The sequence below is a fragment of the Ranitomeya variabilis genome, chromosome 1 (genome assembly GCF_051348905.1).
Source record: "Ranitomeya variabilis isolate aRanVar5 chromosome 1, aRanVar5.hap1, whole genome shotgun sequence".
Lineage (NCBI taxonomy): Eukaryota > Metazoa > Chordata > Amphibia > Anura > Dendrobatidae > Ranitomeya > Ranitomeya variabilis.
This window is the reverse complement of record NC_135232.1, coordinates 892053995-892071752: the sequence shown is the minus strand read 5'-3', so window position 1 is coordinate 892071752 and position 17758 is coordinate 892053995. Positions and strand designations below refer to the sequence as shown.

The window sequence follows — 17758 nt, the reverse complement described above, 5'->3', positions numbered from 1 at the left end:
AAAAATAGCCAAATAAACCACACTTCCACGAGGTTATAAAAAATACATTTTAAACATTAATTTTCATAAAACTGCAGTAAGGAAAAATGACCTGCAGGTGGCACCACACTACCCCAAAGCATACTAATACAAAGCTGAAAGAAATCCTAACATTTGCCTTCGGGGCTTTCCAGCTTCCCGAATTCATTGCCCAGCCGATTTCAGGCAGGTACATATAAAATATTTGCTACATACAGTACAGACCAAAAGTTTGGATACACCTTCTCATTTAAAGATTTTTCTGTATTTTCATGACTATGAAAATTGTAAATTCACACTGAAGGCATCAAAACTATGAATTAACACATGTGGAATTATATACTTAACAAAAAAGTGTGAAACAACTGAAAATATGTCTTATATTCGAGGTTCTTCAAAGTAGCCACCTTGTGCTTTGATGACTGCTTTGCAAACTCTTGGCATTGTCTTGATGAGCTTCAAGAGGTAGTCACCGGAAATGGTCTTCCAACAATCTTGAAAGACTTCCCAGAGATGCTTAGCACTTGTTGGCCCTTTTGCCTTCACTCTGCGGTCCAGCTCACTCCAAACCATCTCGATTGGGTTCAGGTCAGGTGACTGTGGAGGCCAGGTCATATGGCGTAGCACCCCGTCACTCCCCTCCTTGGTCAAATAGCCCTTACACAGCCTGGAGGTGTGTTTGGGGTCATTGTCCTGTTGAAAAATAAGTGATGGTCCAACTAAACGCAAACCGGATGGAATAGCATGCCGATGCAAGATGCTGTGGTAGCCATGCTGGTTCAGTATGCCTTCAATTTTGAATAAATCCCCAACAGTGTCACCAGCAAAGAACCCCCACACCATCACACCTCCTCCTCCATGCTTCACGGTGGGAACCAGGTATGTAGATGCCATCCGTTCACCTTTTCTGCGTCGCACAAAGACACGGTGGTTGGAACCAAAGATCTCAAATTTGGACTCATCAGACCAAAGCACAGATTTCCACTGGTCTAATGTCAATTCCTTGTGTTCTTTAGCCCAAGCAAGCCTCTTCTGCTTGTTGCCTGTCCTTAGCAGTGGTTTCCTAGCAGCTATTTTACCATGAAGGCCTGCTGCACAAAGTCTCCACTTAACAGATGTTGTAGAGATGTGTCTGCTGCTAGAACTCTGTGTGGCATTGACCTGGTCTCTAATCTGAGCTGCTGTGAACCTGCGATTTCTGAGGCTGGTGACTAGGATAAACTTATTGTCAGAAGCAGAGGTGACTCTTGGTCGTTCTTTCCTGGGGTGGTCCTCATGTGAGCCAGTTTTGTTGTAGCGCTTGACGTTTTTTGCCACTGCACTTGGGGACACTTTCAAAGACTGCCCAATTTTTCGGACTGACTGACCTTCATTTCTTAAAGTAATGATGGCCACTCGTTTTTCTTTACTTAGCTGCTTTTTTCTTGCCATAATACAAATTCTAACAGTCTATTCAGTAGGACTATCAGCTGTGTATCCACCAGACATCTGCACAACACAACTGATGGTCCCAACCCCATTTATAAGGCAAGAAATCCCACTTATTAAACCTGACAGGGCACACCTGTGAAGTGAAAACCATTCCCGGTGACTACCTCTTGAAGCTCATCAAGAGAATGCCAAGAGTGTGCAAAGCAGTCATCCACGCAAAAGGTGGCTACTTTGAAGAACCTAGAATATAAGACATAACAAAAAAGTGTGAAACAACTGAAATTAAGTATATAATTCCACATGTGTTAATTCACAATTTTGATGTCTTCAGTGTGAATGTACAATTTTCATAGTCATGAAAATACAGAAAAATCTTTAAATGAGAACTTTTTGGTTTGTACTGTATGTGGAAGTAGAATAAAAGTAAAACTTTACCTGTTTAAGACTTCAGCTTAAAAACTGAAGATATAAATGAATGCAGCCTAAAAGGGACCGGACAAGTTCTGAACCATCAGATTTTCCGTATTATTGGACAGTTATTGAAAAGTCTATCTTCCTTCTAAGGTTGCAGCTTATTGGAGACCTGGAGTCACCTCTGGTTCCAAATAAAAAACTGCAGCGTTGACATAACTCAGACTGTACATTGTTTCCCGATGGAGGAGATTGGTGGAAACAACCTTGCAAAAAAAAAAAAAAAAAAATCCAACCGTAGGGAAAAAAAAGTAAAATAATCTGCATATTACTTTTTTTTTTAAAGGGATATTCCCAATTATTATACAATGGTGTAAATACAATCAGTTATGGGGTCCATTCTCCTTCATAATTTTTACTGTCAAAGTGGCACTGCTGTACAGGGAGCTGTTCCGTTCACATACATAGGGCTGTGTTGCACTTCCTACACTGCAGATAGATGGCAGTGCTGCTGTGGAGGGGAAAAAAATGCTGCTGCCCCTGTTCTTTTGAAAGGTCCTGACAATCAGACCCCTTCTGGTCAGTAAGTAAAATACCATTTTGTTTAATATTGGGTCTCCTTAAGGCTGGAGTCACACACAACGTATTAAAAAAAAAAAAAAAAAAAAAAAAAAATTGGTCCATTTTACACGGACGAGAATCGCAGAAATGTTCCCTGAAAAGTGATCCGTATGTCATCCGTGTGCAGGGCGAGGATGTGATTTTCTTGCATGTAAGTATCTGTATGACATCCGTGTGGCGAGATTCTCGCCAGCTTGCAAAATGGACATATAATGGATCCATGGGCTCAAATATTCGTGAAAACATATATACAGTCTATCTATCTAACTATGCATCTATGTCAGTGAGACACATACCTCTCTGTGCTCATCATCTCATTAAATACATTTACATGTGACGAGCTTGATTTTCCTGAAATTGCCTATGCCCCTGACAGCCAATGTGCGATTTTGCACGGGCCAACTAGTTTTAATTTACTGAGATAATGACTTTGGGGTTTTAATTGGCTGTAAGTAGTGATGAGCGAGTGTGCTCGTAACTCGAGCTTTCCGAGGATGTTCGGGTGTTCTCCGAGTATTTTGGACGTGCTCATATATTATGGTTGTGTCCCCGCAGCTTCATGGTTTGTGGCTGAAAGACAATCTGAATACATGTGGGGATTCCCTAACAAACAGGCTATCACCGCATGTGTTCAGGTTGTCCAACAGTTGCAAATCATGAAGCTGCGGGGACACAAACATAATATATGAGCACGCCCAAGATACTCGGAGAACACCCGAGGATGCTCATCAACATTAACAGAAATAAACACTTGAAATACTGTAGATCACTCTGTTTGTAATGACTCTATATAATATATGAGTTTAAGGCTATGTTCACACGATCCTTTTTTTTGCTGCGGATCCGCAGCGGTTTTCAGGCTGCGGATCCGCAGCCGTTTTCCATGCAGGGTACAGTACAATGCTACCCTATGGAAAACAAAAACCGCTGTGCCCACTATCCTTTTTTTCGCAGGCAAATCCGCGCGGCTTTGCCTGCAGAAAAAAAGAAGTACCATGTCTATTCTTTCTGCGGATTCCGCTCCTGTTTTCAACATGCACCAATAGGAAAGTGCTGTTGAAAACCCGCAGAGGAATCCGCAGAAGAAAAAGCAGGAAAATCAGCAGTGCAGTTTTGCACTGCGGGTTTTCCAAATCAGGACATGAAAAAAACCGCAGCAAAAAAAGGATCGTGTGAACAAGCCCTAACCTTTTGTATTGAAGAACTGAAATAAATTAACTTTTTGATGATATTCTAATTTTGTGAGAAGCGCCTGTAATTCAGGTCCTGACAAAGAACAGGTTAATTCACAGCTTTACAAGACACAATACCTAGATGTATATGCTCAGAAAGTTATCCTACGGTCTTTAAAAACTAAAACTAAGTTCTATTGTTTTAGTAATAGAAAAGCCGTTCTAACCTTTAGCGCCTCCATGCCGGCCTGGATAACAGGAGCAAACACAGTTTCACTTTCATTAGTGTCTGCAAACATATCTGGTATCTGACTAAGAAGGCTGCAAAGAAAGAGAAATCCCATCACCGAATTTCAGGACAACTTAATACACAACGCTATAGAAATACATCATTGCACTAGTTCATTGGAACTTTTATCTTCCAATCCAGATTAGACCAGACTTTATATCCTAAGAAACGAATAATTTACTACAAAATAAGCCAAGTATATTACTTGTTAACGACTGTTCTAGATTCATTAAAGTTGACAAGAAAACCATCCAGCAGAGGCAGGAAGACTTCAGCCATATCAGTCACCACCATCATCTGAGGCTGGGCCAGTTTGCTGTGCACATTGTAGAAGTGTAGAACCTTGTTGTAGGTGACAAATCCTACACGGATCGCTGACAACTCGGCATTCTCTTCTCTGCAGACAAACAGAAGACCATGTAATAAAAACAAATACAGAAGTCCACATTAACCCTTCACAAAGTGTACTCTGGGTGGGGACCCTGGCCAACCATTTGTACTTTGTGGGGAAATATGGCAGGGACTGTTACATTTTCCTCTAGCGCCACAACAGGGACAATAGGTTGTCTGGCCTTAGGTTGTCACTCCATATGACTGCAGACTTGTAAATCCTCACAGCATGGTGCTGGCGCCAGAAGCAGAGGGCGCATGACCACAAGTATGTGATTTGCATACATATGGTTACAATGAGGATTCACAAGTGTGCATAGAGTAAATGCAGACTTGTACCCTGAGGCCAGACAACATCTTTCAGTATTACACACTTTTCATGAAATTTTATAGGGTATCTGTGTAATGCAGGATAGGTTTTCCATAGTGAAAGACTGTTGAGAACCACTGTTCACACCAGCCAATGGATAAAGGTCCTGAACAGCGGCCCTCCTCCATTAACCCCTTCATGACCTTGCCGTTTTTTGCAATTCTGACCAGTGTCCCTTTATGAGGTAATAACTCAGGAACGCTTCAACGGATCCTAGCGATTCTGAGATTGTTTTTTCGTGACATATTGGGCTTCATGTTAGTGGTAAATTTAGGTCGATAATTTCTGAGTTTATTTGTGAAAAAAACAGAAATTTGGCAAAAACTTTGAAAATTTCGCAATTTTCACATTTTGAATTTTTATTCTGTTAAACCAGAGAGTTATGTGACACAAAATAGTTAATAAATAACATTTCCCACATGTCTACTTTACATCAGCACAATTTTGGAAACAATTTTTTTTTTTGCTAGGAAGTTATAAGGGTTAAAATTTGACCAGTGATTTCTCATTTTTACAACAAAATTTACAAAACCATTTTTTTTAGGGACCACCTCACATTTGAAGTCAGTTTGAGGGTTCTATATGGCTGAAAATACCCAAAAGTGACACCATTCTAAAAACTGCACCCCTCAAGGTGCTCAAAACCACATTCAAGAAGTTTATTAACCCTTCAGGTGTTTCACAGCAGCAGAAGCAACATGGAAGTAAAAAATGAACATTTAACTTTTTAGTCACAAAAATGATATTTTAGCGAAATTTTTTTTATTTTCCCAAGGGTAAAAGGAGAAACTGGACCACGGACGTTGTTGTCCAATTTGTCCTGAGTACGCTGATACCTCATATGTGGGGGTAAACCACTGTTTGGGCGCACGGCAGGGCTCGGAAGGGAAGGAGCGCCATTTGACTTTTTCAATGAAAAATTGGCTCCAATCTTTAGCGGACACCATGTCGCGTTTGGAGAGCCCCCGTGTGCCTAAACATTGGAGCTCCCCCACAAGTGACCCCATTTTGGAAACTAGACCCCCCAAGGAACTTATCTAGAAGCATAGTGAGCACTTTAAACCCCCAGGTGCTTCACAAATTGATCCGTAAAAATGAAAAAGTACTTTTTTTTCACAAAAAAATTATTTTAGCCTCAATTTTTTCATTTTCACATGGGCAACAGGATAAAATGGATCCTAAATTTTGTTGGGCAATTTCTCCTGAGTACACCAATACCTCACATGTGGGGGTAAACCACTGTTTGGGCACATGGTAAGGCTCGGAAGGGAAGGAGCGCCATTTGACTTTTTGAATGAAAAATTATCTCCATCGTTAGCGGACACCATGTCGCGTTTGGAAAGCCCCTGTGTGCCTAAACATTGGAGCTCCTCCACAAGTGACCCCATTTTGGAAACTAGACCCCCCAAGGAACTCATCTAGAGGCATAGTGAGCACTTTAAACCCCCAGGTGCTTCACAAATTGATCCGCAAAAATGAAAAAGTACTTTTTTTTCACACAAAATTTCTTTTAGCCTCAATTCTTTCATTTTCACATGGGCAACAGGATAAAATGGATCCTAAAATTTGTTGGGCAATTTCTCTTGAGTATGCCGATACCTCATATGTGGGGGTAAACCACTGTTTGGGTGCACGGCAAGGCTCGGAAGGGGAGGCGTGCCATTTGACTTTTTGAATGGAAAATTAGCTCCAATCGTTAGCGGACACCATGTCGCGTTTGGAGAGCCCCTGTGTGCCTAAACATTGGAGCTCCCCTACAAGTGACCCCATTTTGGAAACTAGACCCCCCAAGGAACTTATCTAGATGCATAGTGAGCACTTATAACCCCCAGGTGCTTCACAGAAGTTTATAACGCAGAGCCGTGAAAATAAAAAAATAATTTTTCTTTCCTCAAAAATGATTTTTAGCCCAGAATTTTTTATTTTCCCAAGGGTAATAGGAGAAATTGGACCCCAAATGTTGTTGTCCAGTTTGTCCTGAGTACGATGATACCCCATATGTGGGGGTAAACCACTGTTTGGGCGCACGGCAGGGCTCGGAAGGGAAGGCACGCCATTTGGCTTTTTGAATGGAAAATTAGCTCCAATCATTAGCGGACACCATGTCGCGTTTGGAGAGCCCCTGTGTGCCTAAACATTGGAGCTCCCGCACAAGTGACCCCATTTTGGAAACTAGACCTCCCAAGGAACTAATCTAGATGTGTGGTGAGCACTTTGAACCCCCAAGTGCTTCACAGAAGTTTATAACGCAGAGCCATGAAAATAAAAAATAATTTTTCTTTTCTCAAAAATGATTTTTTAGCCCACAATTTTTTATTTTCCCAAGGGTAATAGGAGAAATTGGACCCCAAAAGTTGTTTTCCAGTTTCTCCTGAGTACGATGATACCCCATATGTGGGGGTAAACCACTGTTTTGGCACACGTCGGGGTTCGGAAGGGAAGTAGTGACGTTTTGAAATGCAGACTTTGATGGAATGCTCTGCGGGCGTCAGGTTGCGTTTGCAGAGCCCCTGATGTGCCTAAACAGTAGGAACTCCCCACAATTGACTCCATTTTGGAAACTAGACCCCCAAGGGAACTTATCTAGATGTGTAGTGAGCACTTTGAACCCCCAAGTGCTTCACAGAAGTTTATAACGCAGAGCCGTGAAAATAAAAAATGTGTTTCCTTTCCTCAAAAATATTTTTTTAGCCCAGAATTTTTTTATTTTTGCAAGAGTAACAGGAGAAATTGGACCCCAAAATTTGTTGTCCAGTTTCTCCTGAGTACGCTGATACCCCATATGTGGGGGTAAAGCACTGTTTTGGCACACGTCGGGGTTCGGAAGGGAAGTAGTGACGTTTTGAAATGCAGACTTTGATGGAATGCTCTGCGGGCATCAGGTTGCGTTTGCAGAGCCCCTGATGTGCCTAAACAGTAGGAACTCCCCACAAGTGACTCCATTTTGGAAACTAGACCCCCAAGGGAACTTATCTAGATGTGTGGTGAGCACTTTGAACCCCCAAGTGCTTCACAGAAGTTTATAACGCAGAGCCGTGAAAATAATAAATGTGTTTCCTTTCCTCAAAAATATTTTTTATTTTTGCAAGAGTAACAGGAGAAATTGGACCCCAAAAGTTGTTGTCCAGTTTCTCCTGAGTACGCTGATACCCCATATGTGGGGGTAAACCACTGTTTGGGTACATGCCGGGGCTCGGAAGGGAAGTAGTGACGTTTTGGAATGCAGACTTTGATGGAATGGTCTGCGGGCATCATGTTACGTTTGCAGAGCCCCTGATATGCCTAAACAGTAGAAACCCCCCACAAGTGACCCCATTTTGGAAACTAGACCCCCCAAGGAACTTATCTAGATGTGTGGTGAGCACGTTCAACCCCCAAGTGCTTCACAGAAGTTTACAACGCAGAGCCGTGAAAATAAAAAATCATTTTTCTTTCCTCAAAAAAGATGTTTTAGCAAGCAATTTTTTATTTTCACAAGGGTAACAGGAGAATTTGGACCCCAATATTTGTTGCCCAGTTTGTTGTGAGTACGCTGATACCCCATATGTGGGGGTAAACCACTGTTTGGGCACACGTCAGGGCTCGGAAGGGAAGTAGTGACATTTGAAATGCAGACTTTGATGGAATGGTCTGCGGGCGTCACATTGCATTTGCAGAGCCCCTGATGTGCCTAAACAGTAGAAACACCCCACAAGTGACCCCATTTTGGAAACTAGACCCCCGAAGGAACTTATCTAGATGTGTGGTGAGCACTTTCAACCCCCAAGTGCTTCACAGAAGTTTATAACGCAGAGCCGTGAAAATAAAAAATAATTGTTCTTTCCTCAAAAATTATGTTTTAGCAAGTAATTTTTTATTTTTGCAAGGGTAACAGGAGAAATTGGACCCCAACAGTTGTTGCCCAGTTTGTCCTGAGTACGCTGGTACCCCAAATGTGGGGGTAAACCACTGTTTGGGCGCACGTCGGGGCTTGGAAGGGCGGGAGCACCATTTGACTTTTTGAACGCAAGATTGGCTGGAATCAATGGTGGCGCCATGTTGCGTTTGGAGACCCCTGATGTGCCTAAACAGTGGAAACCCCTCAATTCTAACTTCAACACTAACCCCAACACACCCCTAATCCTAATCCCAACTGTAGCCATAACCCTAATCACAACCCTAACCCCAACACACCCCTAACCACAACCCTAACCGCAACACAACCGTAACCCTAATTCCAACCCTAATCCTAACCCTAATCCCAACCGTAACCCTAATCCCAACCCTAACCACAACTGTAACCCCAACACACCCCTAACCCTATCCGTAACCCTAACCACAAGCCTAATCTTAACCCTATTTCAAACCCTAGCCCTAATTCCAACCCTAACTCTAATTCCAACCCTAACCCTAAGGCTATGTGCCCACGTTGCGGATTCGTGTGAGATTTTTCCGCACGATTTTTGAAAAATCTGCAGGTAAAAGGCACTGCGTTTTGCCTGCGGATTTACAGCAGATTTCCAGTGTTTTTTTGTGCGGATTTCACCTGCGGATTCCTATTGAGGAACAGGTGTAAAACGCTGCGGAATCCGCACAAAGAATTAACATGCTGCGGAAAATACAATGCAGCGTTTCTGCACGGAATTTTCCGCACCATGGGCACAGCGGATTTGGTTTTCCTTAGGTGTACATGGTACTGTAAACCTGATGGAAAACTGCTTCGAATTCGCAGTGGCCAATCCGCTGCGGATCCGTGGCCAATCCGCTGCGGATCCGCGGCCAATCCGCTGCCAATCCGCGGCCAATCCGCTGCGGATCCGCTGCAGATCCGCGGCCAATCCGCTGCAGATCCGCGGCGGATCCGCTGCGGATCCGCGGCCGATCCGCTGCGGATCCGCGGCCGATCCGCTGCGGATCCGCGGCCGATCCGCTGCGGATCCGCGGCCGATCCGCTCTGTGTGCACATGCCATAACCCTACCCCTAACCCTACCCGTAACCTTAACCCTACCCCTAACCCTACCCCTAGTTCTAACCCTAGTTCTAACCCTAACCCTAGTGGAAAAAGAAAAAAAAATATTTTCTTTATTTTATTATTGTCCCTACCTATGGGGGTGATAAAGGGGGGGGTTTATTTATTATTTTTTTATTTTGATCGCTGTGGTAGAACCTACCACAGCGATCAAAATGTACTTGTAACGAATCTGCCAGCCTGCAGATTCGGCGGGCGTACTGAGCATGCGCCCGCCATCTTGGAAGATGGCGGCGCCCAGGGAGAAGACAGACCGACTTCGGGAGGATCGGTAAGTATGAGGGGGTGGTGGGGGGGTGGATCGGAGCACAGGGGGGGGGGGGGGATCGGAGGACGGGGGGAGCGGACAGGAGCACGGGGGAGCGGACAGGAGCACGGGGGAGCGAACAGGGGGACGGAGGGGGGTACCGGACAGAACGGAGGACTGGGGAGGAGATCGGGGGCGGTGGGGGGGGCCAGAACATGATTTCCAGCCATGGCAGATGCTATTGCAGCATCGGCCATGGCTGGATTGCAATATTTCACCATTTTCATAGGTGAAATATTGCAAATTGCTCTGATTGGCTGTTGCACTTTCAACAGCCAATCAGAGCGATCGTAGCCACGTGGGGGCAAAGCCACCCCCCCTAGGCTGAAGTACAACTCCCCCTCTCCCTGCAGATCGGGTAAAATAGGAATTAACCCTTTCACCCGATCTGCAGGGATGCGATCATTCCATGACGCCGCATAGGCGTCATGGGTCGGGAAGGGGTTAAATTAAAATCCCTAATTTGTAGGCATATAGAAAAGGGTTCACTAAACTGGACAATCCATATAAAGAGTGCCAAGCATTTTATATACAGTCATCATAACTTTACACTGAGATATTTTACAGCTTTCTTGGTGTTACTGGAACGCCATTACACTTGGTATCTCAGTGACAGGGAGCATTGAAATATGACACTTTTTTTGTAATAAAAGTACGATGGAATACAAGGCTACATGCACACGTGGTCAAAATTGTTGGTACCCCTAGTTTAACGACAGAAAACCCACAATGGTCACAGAAATAACTTGAATCTGACAAAAGTAATAATAAATAAAAAATCTATGAAAAAGAACAAATGAAAGTCAGATATTGTTTTTCAACCATGCTTCCACAGAATTAAAAAAAAATAAAACTCATGAAATAGACCTGGACAGAAATGATGATACCCCTGAAAATAATGTGACAAAAGGGACATGTTAAATCAAGGTGTGTCCACTAACTAGCATCACAGGTGTCTACAATCTTGGAATCAGTGAGTGGGCCTGTATATAGGGCTACAGATACTCACTGTGCTGTTTGGTGACATGGTGTGTATCACACTCTAAATGGACCAGAGGAAGGGAAGGAAAGAGTTGTCTCAGGAGATTAGAAAGAAAATGATAGACAAACATGTTAAATGTAAAACTTATAAGACCATCTCCAAGCAGCTTGATGTTCCTGTGACTACAGTTGCACATATTATTCAGAAATTTAAGATCCATGGGACTGTAGCCAACCTCCCTGGTCGTGGCCACAGGAGGAAAATTGATGACAAATCAAAGAGACAGATAATACGAATGGTAACAAGAGTCCTGAAAAACTTCTAAACAGATTAAAGGTGAACATCAAGCTCAAGGAACATCAATGTCAGATCGCACCCTCTGTCGTTGTCTGAGCCAAAGTGGACTTCATGGGAGACGACCAAGGAGGACACCATTGTTGAAAAAAACTCATGAAAAAGCCAGACTGGAATTTGTCAAATTACATGTTAATAAGCCACATAGCCTCTGGGAGACTGTCCTATGGACGGATGAGACAAAAATGGAACTTTTTGGCAAGGAACATCAGCTCTATGTTCACAGACAGAAAAATGAAGCATATCAAGAAAAGAAAACTGTCCCTACATACATGGAGGAGGTTCTGTTATGTTCTGGGGCTGCTTTGCTGCATCAGGCACAGGGCGTCTAGAATCCGTGCAGGGTACAATGAAATCTCAAGGCTATCAAGAGATTCTAGAGAGAAATGTGCTGCCCAGTGTCAGAAAGCTTGGTCTCAGTCGCAGGTCATGGGTCTTGTAAAAGGTTAATGACCCAAAACACACAGCTAAAAACAGCCAAGAATGGCCAAGAGGAAAACATTGGACTATTCTGAAGTGGTCTTGTATGAGCCCTGACCTAAATCCTAATGAGCATCTTTGGAAAGAGCTGAAACATGCCATCTGGAAAAGGCAACCTTCAAACACGAGACAACTGGAGCAGTTTGCTCTTGAGGAGTGGGCCAAAATACCTGTTGAGAGGTGCAGAAGTCTCATTGACAGTTACAGGATTTGTTTGATTGCAGTGATTGCCTCAAAAAGTTGTTCATCAAAATATTAAGTTAAGGGGACCATCATTTCTGTCCAAAGCAATATCTGACTTTCATTTGTTCATTTTCATAGATTTTTTATTTATTATTACTTTTGTCAGATTCAAGTTATTTCTGTGACCATTGTGGGTTTTTCTGTCATTAACTGAGGGGTACCAACAATTTTGACCATGTGTGTAGTAGTCATAACAGCCATGGAAAAGCCTCAGTTTATCCGTTGCCTTGCAATAATTGCCACTAATTACAGAGAAAGAAAACCCACAATTCTTACAAATTCATCACTTTCACTAAGATTCCATCCATCTGCCTACAAGGTTTTAGTTCACATACAGACAAAGCAGTAACTTTGTTTTAGTCTTACAAAAATGAAAGATATATTTAGTGTTTAGGTAAACACGAAAAAAAAAAAAAAACTTTCTCCACAGGAAATTCCATTCTGTAGATGCTATGACAATGTGAACTCTTGAAGCAGATGTAGTGTACTAATGACAGTTACACCTCGTTTTATTTATGAACTGTTGCCAACACGACCTCAGAAACCACATTTAGCAGTCAATAGTAGTTATGTCTAGCACGCTACCCCATCCCACACTCCAACCCCTCTTCCCACTCTTTAAGAAAGAAGTCAAATTTGGGAGAAATTTCTACGTGTTTCCCCAGGACTTTAACCAAAAGACAACTGATCAACAAGTACAAGAGAAATCAACAAGGTCCATCTATTAAAATGTTTGTCCTCTATTGGACTACCCTTCCTTAAAAGGAATCTGTCAGCATGATCCATCCTCCAAAGATTTTTGTATGTTCATGTTGCTATCTGAAGGATGTCATCCATACCTTTGCTTATGCAAGCTATTGCTCCCTTACTGAAAAATTGATGGTTTAAGTCATATGCAAATGAGGCTTAAGTGCTCTGGGAGTGTCAAAGCACTTCCCAATCCTTTGCCTCCACGGCTCTATTGCCTGATAGACTGATATAGTAATAATGGCTTGACCACACAGCAGCAGTCAGCAGTGAACATTCGAGAATAGCAGCACCGACATTGCAGGGACGGGGCAGCTGTAGGAGGCGAGTATTGATTATTTTGATTTTCCATGAAGCGCTAACGTGACTAAGCAAGGACTGTCCAGTATTGTACAATCCCTTTAATGTAAAAGTTGTTTACATAGTCAAAACCAGAAGTTTACATACACAATATAAAAAGACACACATGCATGTTTTTATCAATATCTAACATGAAATCAGAATCACCTTTCCAGCGGCAGGCGTGCAGGGCTAGTTGGCAGCTAATGAAAACAGAGGCAGCGCTACAGCTGATAAACTGTACATTTCTCCAAAACTATGGGCCACAGACACATAACAGACAAAATGATGAAGTGTGTCTATCAATAGGTTATGACAGATTTCCTTTAAAAGGAGTCAGCAAAAAATGAAAATTCCAATGAAACAAAGGTTCTCAGTCCAGCTTGGTGTGGTCAAATAGTTCAGTGGGTCTTCCCAATCCCACCATCTCTGCCCTCCTCTGGTTCCAATAAAGGCAGAGTGGTCAAAGAAGAGGAGGGAGGGAGACGGATTGAATGGAGATGACAGTTTGGTCACTCATTTTGTGCTGACAGACGGCTTAATAAATCTTCCCTAATTTCTATACTCCTGTATTTGGGTTGTCCACTGCTGGACTACACTGGTGGCGCATGCTGATGACATGCCAGGAGCACCTATCCAATATCACTTTGTATGCCCCAAGGGATATTGTCCACAAGAGAGAAAACTTAAGTGAGATATACATGATATGTATAGTTTTTTTTAGAACTGATGTTTTCCTTTAATCTGAATAATTCTGAGGGCATGTTACATGATGTATACCCCTGGAAACCTTCCAGTAAAAACAAGTTGAAATATGCCCACAAGATTAATCAAATTTAACAAGAAAAAACTATTATCTGATGTAGTTTCACTCCAGCAGAGAAGCTCAGTAATTGCACTTTTCCACTGGGGAAAATCAGAGGACTTTGCGTGGTGAGATCATACATGGCTCCACATCATTCCAGAACGGAGGACCTGTCTTGCAGAAATGACTGAATGATTACACGTTTGTGTGTCTAGGCTCGTACCAGTGACAGATCTTTTAGGTGCTGTACATAGAGAGCGTCACCTAGAATTACTCTTTACAAGAGCAATACGGAAATATAATTACAGTGAAATATACACAAACCGTATACTGATGGAAGCGATGGCTGAGAGATCGACAGATAGATGATAGATAGATATGAGACAGACAATAGATAGCTATGAGATTCTTGTGGCAAAGAGTAAGTCCGGGTGCCCAGCCTCCCAGGTAAGTGCCAAATCTGAATATAAAAAGGCACAAATGGAGAAAGCACTATAAATAAATAAAAAATAAAGTGCAAAATACTGAACATTATTGGCCCACGTGACATTTCAGTCTCTAGTGTGAACCTTTCTCAAGCCATGAAACGTGGCCAAATGGACAAATATAGTTCAGCAATTTTCGCTTTATTTCATTTGTTTTAATGCCATCTCCACTTGTGCTTTATTTGTAAATAGACTAGACTGATTGATCAATTAGATTAGACAGGCAGATTTTGTTTCTGGCCATGTTTCTTAAAGAAGCACTTCTGTGAAGTTTGTTATTCAGTAAATGTGTGTGTACGGACATGTAATGTAGTGTGAGTGTAGTAATATCCTCCCCTACGGCTGCTCTCTCCGGTGTCTAGCGCTGTTCTCATCCTCTTCAGATTCTCTGCGCTACCTGGAAATGAATGGCTTTTACAATGTTAGGGTGCTTTCACATGGTGGTCTGTATCCCCGCCGGGGCGTATGCCCAAAATCCCCCACAACACGGGGTCCGGACGTCTGCCCCGACGGGTCATAGACCGTAATGGTGACGGCAAAGCAAACATGAGCTCTGACCTGCACCATTTTCGGGAGTGTACGCCTACAGGAGGTGAACACTCAGACATAGTAGACTGCGCCTTTGTGTCTGCCTCTAGTGATAGAATGAGCTTCCATATCCTTTCATTGCAAAAGAGACTTCCAGCATATACGCAGAGCATAGAGTGAGTCGGCTAGTCTCAACTGCAGTGACGTCACTGTGAAGAGGAGAAGAACAGCGCTGGACACCGGAGAAAGCAGCGCTAGGTGAGTACGGTATATGAACACATTCACACTACTTTATATGCACATATCACACATTTAATGAATAAAACACTCAATGTGAGTGCTTCTTTAAATTTACAATAAAGTAACATGTCTAACAGTACTAGCATGTGGCCAGAAGATGGCGATACATCTCAATAAATCATGGGCCACTTATTGGAATTGTGCTGCGCATACAGTAAATTCTGAGACTCTACAGAGGCTGTGAATTCTTGTGTGTGACCCATTGGTCTCTGTTATTATAGAAAACATTTACCTTAGTTACCTACATACATTTTGTGAAAAGTAATAAATGTCTGTTTAAGTAGGAATAGCTGTTAAAGATATTAATGTAGCTGTCGCAGGAGATGGTACCTGGCTCCGCTCAACAATTTCATGTGTGGGAGAAAAGGACTAATGTAAAACAGGGAGTTCAGCATTACAGAATACTGTAAAGATACAGAAATGTTAGTTTACTGGACAATATTTTTCAGGGCACTTTTCTACTATATTACGGAATTTTTCATACAGCAGTTATACATAAACTGCGAGAACCTTTCACCAGATTCTCCTGGTGATCTTGTCATAATACTGACTGCACATCAGAATAAAACATACAAACGTAAGAGGACACACTGGCGCTCGCAGGCTGTATGAGGGCTGAAGATGCTGGGAGTTTAACAGGCTCAGTGTGCAATCCTGTGCACGCGCTATATACAGGCGCTTCTCACAACATTAGAATATCATCAAAAAGAGAATTTATTTCCGCTCTTCAATACAAAAACTGAAACTCACATATTATATAGAGTCATTACAAACAGAGTAATCTATTTCAACTGTTTAGTTCTGTTAATGTTGATGATTATAGCTTACAGCCAATGAACACCCAAACGTTATTATCTCAGTAATATAACACCAGCTTGAAAAATGATTTTAAAATCTAAAATGTTGGCCTACTGAAATGTATGTTCAGTAAATGCACTCAGTACTTGGCCGGGGCTCCTTTTGCATCAATTACTGCATCAATGCGGAGTGGCATGGAGGCGATCAGCCTGTGGCACTGCTGAGGTGTTATGGGAGCCCAGGTTGCTTTGATAGCAGCCTACAGCTTGTCTGCATTGTTGGGTCTTGTGTCTCTCATCTTCCTCTTGGCAATACCCCATAGATTCTCTAGGAGGTCAAGGTCAGACGAGTTTGCTGGCAAATCATGCACACTGATACTGTTGTTTTTAAACCAGATATTGGTACTTTTGGCAGTGCGGACAGGTGACACGTCCTGCTGGAGAATGAAATTTCCATCTCCAAAAAGCTTGTTGGCAGATGGAAGCATGAAGTGCTCTAAAATTTCCTGGTAGATGGCTGCGCTGACTTTGGTCTTGATAAAACACAGTGGACCTACACCAGCAGATGACATGGCTCCCCAAACCATCACTGATTGTGGAAACTTCACACTAGACCTCAAGAAGCTTGGATTGTTTGTCTCTCCACTTTTCCTCCAGACTCTGGGACCTTGATTTCCAAATGAAATGCAAAATTTACTTTCATCTGAAAACACCTTGGACCACAGAGCAACAGTCCAGTTCTTTTTCTCCTTGGCCCAGGTAAGATACTTCTGGTGTTGTCTATTGGTCATGAGTTGCTTGACACAAGGAATGCGACATTTGTAGCCCATGTTCAGGATATGTCTGTGTGTGGTGGCTCTTAAAGCAATGACTCCAGCAGCAGCCCACTCCTTGTGAGTCTCCCCAAAATTTTTGAATGGCCTTTTCTTAACAATCCTTTCAAGGCTGCGGTTATCCCGGTTGCTTGTGCAACTTTTTCTACCACACTATTTCCTTCACTCAACTTTCCATTAACCCCTTTACCCCCAAGGGTGGTTTGCACGTTAATGACCGGGTCAATTTTTACAATTCTGACCACTGTCCCTTTATGAGGTTATAACTCTGGAACGCTTCAACAGATCCCAGTGATTGTGACATTTATTTCTCGAGACATATTGTACTTCATAATAGTGGTAAAATGTCTTTGATATTACCTGCGCTTATTTGTGAAAAAAAACGGAAATTTGGCAAAAATTTTGAAAATTTCGCAATTTACCAACTTTGAATTTTTATGCAATTAAATCACAGAGATATGTCACACAAAATACTTAATAAGTAACATTTCCCACATGTCTACTTTACATCAGCACAATTTTGGAACCCAAAATTTTTTTTTGCTAGGGAGGTATAAAAAAAAAAAGTTGACCAGCAATTTCACATTTTTACACCACCATTTTTTTTAGGGACCACATCTCTTTTGAAGTCATTTTGAGGGGTCTACATGATAGAAAATACCCAAGTGTGACACCATTCTAAAAACTGCACCCCTCAAGGTGCTCAAACCCACATTCAAAAAGTTTATTAACCCTTCAGGTGTTTCACAGGAATTTTTGGAATGTTTAGATAAAAATGAACATTTAACTTTTTTTCACAAAAAATTTACTTCAGCTCCAATTTGTTTTATTTTACCAAGGGTAACAG

General features: G+C 42.3%; 1 protein-coding gene across 6 annotated transcripts in view; it reads right to left on the bottom strand.

Annotated features, from left to right (window-relative positions):
- SEC24D (SEC24 homolog D, COPII component) overlaps nt 1-17758 on the bottom strand; it is a 171391-nt gene that overhangs the window by 82687 nt on the left and 70946 nt on the right. For all 6 annotated transcript variants that reach the window (XM_077278553.1, XM_077278579.1, XM_077278562.1 and 3 more), the window contains 2 exons: nt 4148-4339; nt 3881-3974 (listed from right to left, as the gene is read on the bottom strand). In XM_077278553.1, coding sequence (XP_077134668.1) covers nt 3881-3974; nt 4148-4339 — 286 coding nt within the window. The remainder of the gene's footprint in view (nt 1-3880; nt 3975-4147; nt 4340-17758) is intronic.